This window comes from Penaeus monodon, chromosome 7 (genome assembly GCF_015228065.2).
Source record: "Penaeus monodon isolate SGIC_2016 chromosome 7, NSTDA_Pmon_1, whole genome shotgun sequence".
NCBI lineage: Eukaryota > Metazoa > Arthropoda > Malacostraca > Decapoda > Penaeidae > Penaeus > Penaeus monodon.
Window position 1 is genome coordinate 29,951,509 of NC_051392.1, and position 7,061 is coordinate 29,958,569.

General features: G+C 44.1%; 1 protein-coding gene across 1 annotated transcript in view; it reads right to left on the reverse strand.

Annotated features, from left to right (window-relative positions):
• Nucleotides 1-654: 654 nt before the first annotated feature.
• The window catches only part of LOC119575200 (protein Star-like), a 10,138-nt gene continuing 3,731 nt past the window's right edge, over nucleotides 655-7,061 (reverse strand). Inside the window, exons 3-6 of the mRNA XM_037922694.1 lie at nucleotides 2,082-2,335; nucleotides 1,506-1,711; nucleotides 1,078-1,216; nucleotides 655-949 (exon numbers count right to left, since the gene is read on the reverse strand). Coding sequence (XP_037778622.1) covers nucleotides 752-949; nucleotides 1,078-1,216; nucleotides 1,506-1,711; nucleotides 2,082-2,335 — 797 coding nt within the window. The 3' untranslated portion in view covers nucleotides 655-751. The remainder of the gene's footprint in view (nucleotides 950-1,077; nucleotides 1,217-1,505; nucleotides 1,712-2,081; nucleotides 2,336-7,061) is intronic.

The following is a 7,061-nucleotide window of genomic DNA, read 5'->3' on the forward strand; positions in this document are numbered from 1 at the left end:
TATATATATATATATATATATATATATATATATATATATATATATATATATATATATATATATATATATATATATATATATATATATTTATACATGTGTGTGTGTCTGGTCTGTGTGTAAGTGTGCCTGCACACAGTATTTATATATATATATATATATATATATATATATATATATATATATATATATATATATATATATATATATATATATATATGTATATATATATTACATACATACACACACACACACACACACACACACACACACACACACACACACACACACACACATATATATATATATATATATATATATATATATATATATATATATACTATATATATATATGTATATATATATATATATATATATATATACTATATATATATATATATATATATATATATATATATATATATATATATATATATACAAACACACATATATATATATACGAAGACACACACGCACACACACACATATACATACGTATATGTATATGTATAGGCATATACATATTTATACACAAATATATGTATATATGTATATATACATATGTATATATATATATATATATATATATATATATATATATATATATATATATATATGTATTATTTACATATATATATTATTTAATATGATACACACACACACACACACACACACACATAATTATGTATGTACGTACACATACATGTGCGTGTGTTGCTTAGCGATATTAGGCTAAGATCAGGTCAGAAAATCGTCAATATGTCAAAATCCTGTGCACCGTGTCGAGCAGTTCCGTTTTTACGAACACGCGGTCGACCCAGCACCGGCCGAGGTAAGTGTACCCGACCTTTGCCATTAAATCCTCGACGGCCTCCTCGCCCTCCGGGATGTCGTCGACCTGCACCTCCAGAAGGCGGATCTGCATTTTGTGCCACGGGATTGTTCGCAGAACCTAGAAGTCCAGAAAAAATGATGACGATCTTCTTCGTAAAGTCGAGCAGAAACCGAAACGAAAATGACAGAAATAAGGATAAATGCACGTAGTGTTAATACCTCATGCCACATTGGTAGAACCTTTACCTTCAGCTCATCCCCGCCTACTGAGAGTGAAAGCAGGTCGATCGTGGTTCTGTTGAGAGCAAGCAGGAGCGAGTAAAGGGGAAAACACTGGATCCTCATGAACTTTCTGGCGCTTCTGTGATAGGTCTTGTTTTGGATCCTGCAAATAAACGTGGACGCCGTTGTGTTACTCTCGTGAAGACATGCGGATAAACCAGTACACAAAAAGAAACATACTTAGTACACAATCAAAGAATTTCTTGAATTATTCTTAAGGAACAGGTTTTTAAAACTCGCACTTTATAATTGAGCATACTTGGAAAATAATATCAAAGCAACGTCAGGTAGAACGTTCTAGCAAATATTCGATTTGTGTTCTAATGCCATAGTGCATCTTTTTAAAGCACAACGTTGCTGTGTATAGATTGTGTAAATAATAATATACTGACGCAAAATTCTTATTCGTGCATGTGGGCGAGAGCGAGACACATGCATTGATTGAGAAGGCCCTCCTGTTCTTGGTCTTCATTTCGGCAAACTCCGCCACATCTGGCTCAGCCAGCAGCCCGGTCCAGTTGCGCTGCAGCTCGAAGAACAGGCTCTGGCTCTTGTATTCGCCGTCGCCGGCGTTGACCTCAACGAAGAATCCACTTGTCTGTCACAAGGCACATTGTATCACATGGTAATATCTTTCAGATTAAGGGTTCCCAACCTAATGCTCGATAGCACCGCTGTGCTCTCTGATGGCCTCTTCACAGTGGTTGAAATCCTGACTTCTGATTAATATACAGGCTGTACAAGTCAATCTGTAAATCTTCAGTGCAAAAATATTTAATTTTTATCACCTGATAATTGGATCCAGGTGGGGTGCTCATTGGATTAAAAAGGTTGGGAACCCCTTCCATTTTCCATCATACTTTACTACAAGAAATATTCAAATTAGTAGTAGTTTTAGCAATAATTTATGACCATTTGACATTTTGCAAAGAGAAAAAGTACACCGGCTAAATTATAATATGGCTTACCATATTCTTGAGGATCTTATCAATCTTTGCCGATTGCTTGTATCGCGAATAATCAACCTTTTGAGGATCTCTAAGATTGTAATTTTCATGAGTGGCCGGAGGATGCAGCTTGAATTGCCGGATGTACGATATGAGTTCTGGGTCGTCATCCACGACTCCCTCGAAGTCCCTATCGTTCGGATCTTCTATGATAACCGGGGTGACGTTGGTGGTCAGTGGGGGCTCCGGTGCCTCTCGAACCTCGCGGCCAGAGTCTGGGACGGTAGAGGGGATTAGCTGGCTCGCAGAAGGAAAATCGTTGAGTGACAGAATTGTGCTGTAACCTCTGCTTTGACCGGCGCGGTGTGTTTGTCTGTATGCATGTTTGCCTCGCGTCCCCTCTCCTTGTATATCTCCTCACTATCATTTTTCTGTCCTCTTATAGCAACCTGGGGTCGGCAACCAGCGTCTCGCGGGTTAGATCGGAACTCATGGCCCTCATAACAATTCGGCCCACAGAGTCGGAACTCATGGCCCAACTCCCTGCTTGATATTAATATAACAACCCAGCTCACAATAGCCCAACTAAATGAGTAAGTCGGCACCTCTCAACGTAAGAGTAGCGCGTAGGACAAGGCAAATTTGCATGTCTGAGATCTTCAAAGTCAATGATTTGCGTGTTTTTTTTTTTGTTTTTTTTTTATGCATCTAATCACTGGTTTGCCTGCTTTCCTATATTTTTGTACACCTAGGTACTATTGGGTTCTCTTTGGCACTCCGGCCCGAAGGCTACTCCTAGAAACTTTCTCTGGTCCTGGCATCAAAAAGGTCGCTGACCCTTGTCTTATAGGATCCTCTTGGAAGTGCTTGAGGATTTACGTTAACCTAATGGGTGATCAGGGAAACTCAGCAAGACTTAGTATACTTTACTGAAGGTGTGTGGGACCGGCAACATCCTGTGGGCGGCCTCACCCGGCGTGGGTAATGGCTGGGGGAGGGGCGCAGTCAGAAGGTGAAGGATAGATGTTTGGACCTATATCTCAGGAAAGAGTAAACTGATAACTGCCCAGACTCGAGTAGGCCTACTCTAGTTTCCCGAGTCTCTTAGGAGAAAGAAAGTGGACGGCAGCGCATAAGAAAATATTGTATACAAGTTTTAAAGATACAAAACATGTAAATACGAGCATTGTGTCAGTTGGGTGGGTGCTTCATGTGCAAGGTGATGTGAAGCGAGGGTGTGGTAGCCTAGATAGAGCTTGCATGCCTTCCTGCTTGCAGCTGCCACCACTTGCTAGCCTAGTTCGAAAAAGGGAGCAGCTCTGCATAAGCCTCCCCTACCAGTTCACAGCCTCTCCGTCATTGAGACTTCTGCAGTGCCTCCTCATGGCCACCCATGGATACTGGGCACCTTGTGGTCCCGAGCTAAACTGTGGGGGATCTCGGTGCAGCAGGAGGCCCCAGAGGTACGGAGCCATGGCCCACCAGCGTTTGGACACACCCTACTAACTCCTGCCCCTCAGCCACTCTGAGGTAATTGGGTGGCTCGGAGGAGGTGGGCCTTGCCAGCCCTCCTCCCTACAGATTACTCTCTGGCATCATCCGAAATAAATGGATGTGCTGGTGGGAGGGGTGCTGTTCCTACTACCTAGCAAGTAAAGTGGGTTGTGGGTCCTGTTGGGAGGGCAAATGTCGGGGCACCGGATGGGAACGCTGTCCCACTTGGGACAGCCAACCCACCATGAAGCTTTTGGGGCAAAGCCTTAGGGAACCACACAATGCGGAATACAGCTGTGACTGAGCTGGCTATGAGATGTCTGTCGGCCTCCATGGCTCATTAACTGATCCCAGCAGCGAGAATGGCCTTCTTCTCCAGGTCTTTGCTAGGTCCCAGAGAATGAGAATCTCTGGCTCCTGGTAGCAGCACTCCAACCCGCATTGCTGGACATGGACACTTGAAGCAACGCAGGAGTCCAATGGCGTAGGCCCGAGGGCAAGGCAGAATTCCATCTCTCTGGAGACATTGGAAGCCACTGAAGTGTGTCGCATGGCTCGGCTGAATGGCAATCAGGTCTTGTGTCACTCTTTGGTGCGTAGGGCTCGGACACTGCTGAGAAGGGACAAGGAACAGTTCATCAGGAATCTTGCTGAGAAGATTGAAGGCCATTTCTTGGTAAATGACCTTCGCCCTGCCTACCAAGCCCTGAGAAAACTTAACTCTAAGCCCTCCTCACAGATGGCTGCAGTCCGATCAGTGGATAGACAGATCATCTCAGATCATTTTGGGGTTCGTGAATGTTGGGCTGAGTATTTTGAGCAGCTGTACCAGGTAGACCCTCCAACAGTTAGCTTGGATGCAAGCGATATCACAATACCTGTGCCAGACCTATCCATCAGTGAGAACCCTCCTATCCTAACGGAGGTTAGGATGGCAATTTCCAAGCTGAAATGTGGGAAAGCTGCAGGCATATGAGATATCCCTGCTGAAATTCTTAAGGCTGGGAGTGAACCTATGACTCGGGGCTTGCATGCAGTCTTGACTGCCATCTGGCAGTCTGGTACTATTCCCCCTGACCTGTTGAAGGGCATGGTCATCCCTCTCTGGAATGGAAAAGGGGATCGTTTGGACTGTAGCAACTACCGTGGCGTTACACTGCTCAGCATACCAGGCATACCAGGTTTTCGCCCACATTCTTCTGAAACGGATCTGCGACTACCTACTAAGGCACCTGAGACTGGAGCAGTCTGGATTCACTCCTGGCAAGTGCTTTGAGTATTTGTGGAACGCCGTCATGAGTTTGGTTGTGGGTTGCTTGCAGCCTACGTCGACCTCAAGGAGGTGTTTGTCTCGGTGCATCGTGAATCGCTATGGGAGATCCTGAGACTCAGGGAAATTCCAACACAGATTATTGGCCTAATACCAAGCCTATTTACCGGTACTGAAAGTGTGGTGGTGGCCTGTCAAACTTCTTCTCTGTTAATTCAGGGGTGACATCAACACTTTTCAACACCTGCATGGACTGGATAATGGGCAGAGCTACTACCCAAAGTCAGTGTGGAGCAGCACTGGGCAATATCAAGGTCTCAGACCTTGACTTTGCTGATGGTGTTGCTATCCCATCTGAATCCCTGGAGTCACTGGTGGCGGCTCTTGATACCGTTTGCAATGAGGTGAAGCTCTTAGGCCTAGAGTTCTCCTGGATCAAATCAAGATTCTGGACTTTGGGGGGCCTGTTAGAGGAACCAGTTCAGTTGGTCCATGCTTATGGTGAGGACATTGAAGTCATAGAGAGCTTTGTATACCCTGGTAGCGTAGTCCATATCTCTGGACTGTCAGACCAAGAAGTCAATAGACGGATTGGTCAGGAGCCATGAACTCAATCAACAAGAGCATCTGGAGATGTCGATACCAATGCAGAAGGACCAAGCTACATGTCTTCAAGGTCTTGATACTGTCAGTTTTGCTCTATGGAAGCGAAACCTGGACGCTATCCAATGCCTTGGAGTCTCGTCTTGATGCCTTTTGTAACAAGTCCCTTCACCGGATCATGGGGTACAGTTGGCAGGACCATGTGTCCATGCCGACTGGCATGGAACCTGTTACATGCATAATCTGGGATCGCCAACTCAGGCTATATGGACACCTAGCTCGCTTCCCTGTGGATGACCCTGCCCATCAGGTTGTCTCTTTGCAAGTCCTGGGTGGAGGAGGCCCGTGGGACGACCCAGGAGGTCATGACTTGGGCAGCTCGACGAGACCTCTCGCGAGGAATTTGCGATGGATCGAGAGCCTGCCTGCAGACTCGCCATGAGGGACCTTCGTGGCTGGAAGCAAAGGGTGGATGCGACCATGCGCCCCCGTCGGCGTTAGCCCCTTGATGATTATGATGATGATGTCAGTTTGGCGATCGGAGTCTTCCAGAGTATGGAGTGAGTTGCCAGTTTTTTCTTGCCTGATATCAAATGCATTGAAGTGACTCCACGTATTTCCCATGTCCACTCTTTATCTAAATGCAAAACTAGCTTGGATAGTGCTACATAATAACCACAACTTATCAAATAATGAATGATTAATATAATCTCTATGAATTGAAACTGGCCACGAGGCCAAGCCATGCATGAAGTGTGTGTAGTGCCACAAGGATGTGGTCTTTGGGTCCCTTTGTTCTAAATTTTGACTGGGAACATCAAAGAAAGTTTTAAATACTACTCACAAACAACTATTTAACAGGCGAGTAGGATACGCTCACATGCAGAAATCGGCTGTAGCTGGGCACAGATAACCAATATGAATTCCAGTGGAGATGAATTAGAAATAATAAAACATTGTCCAGTTGGAAATTTGAGACAAAGCTCAAATTCAGTTGAGAGGCCGGTTGGTTGCAAAACAACTATGGCCGCCAGTAACTACGACCATGAGCTCCAGTACTCTCTCTTTCTCTTTCTTTCTCTTTCTCTCTCTCTCCCTCTCTTACTGCCTCTTTCTGTCTCTTTCTCTGTCTCCCTATCTCTGCCTCTCATCATACTCTCTCTCTCTCTCATTTTATCTTTCTCTCTCTCTCTCTCTCTCTCTCTCTATCTATCTATCTATCTATCTCTCTATCTCTCTCGTAAGTAGACAGACATTAGTAATATAACAGTATCTATCTATTTATCAATGTGTATCTCTCTTTTTCAACCTGACCCCGCGGCCAATCACTATTTCTGCCATTTACTCGTCCCTCAAAACAGCATCATTGCCGATAAAATTCTGATCTGGTATGATGAACACTAAGGCTGATCAGCATACATTTTCATCAATAAAATTATCATAATATTCTTGATAAACACCTGCTTGCACATTTTAAAATGCGCACGTGAGTGCAAACGAACGAAACTAGTACCTCCCCGTATAGACACACTTCTCATTTTACAATAAGGAACCTTTTAAAACAACAGTAACACTAACACTAACAATAATTATAACAGTGTAAATGGCAGTGACCATGGCGATTTAGAATAATG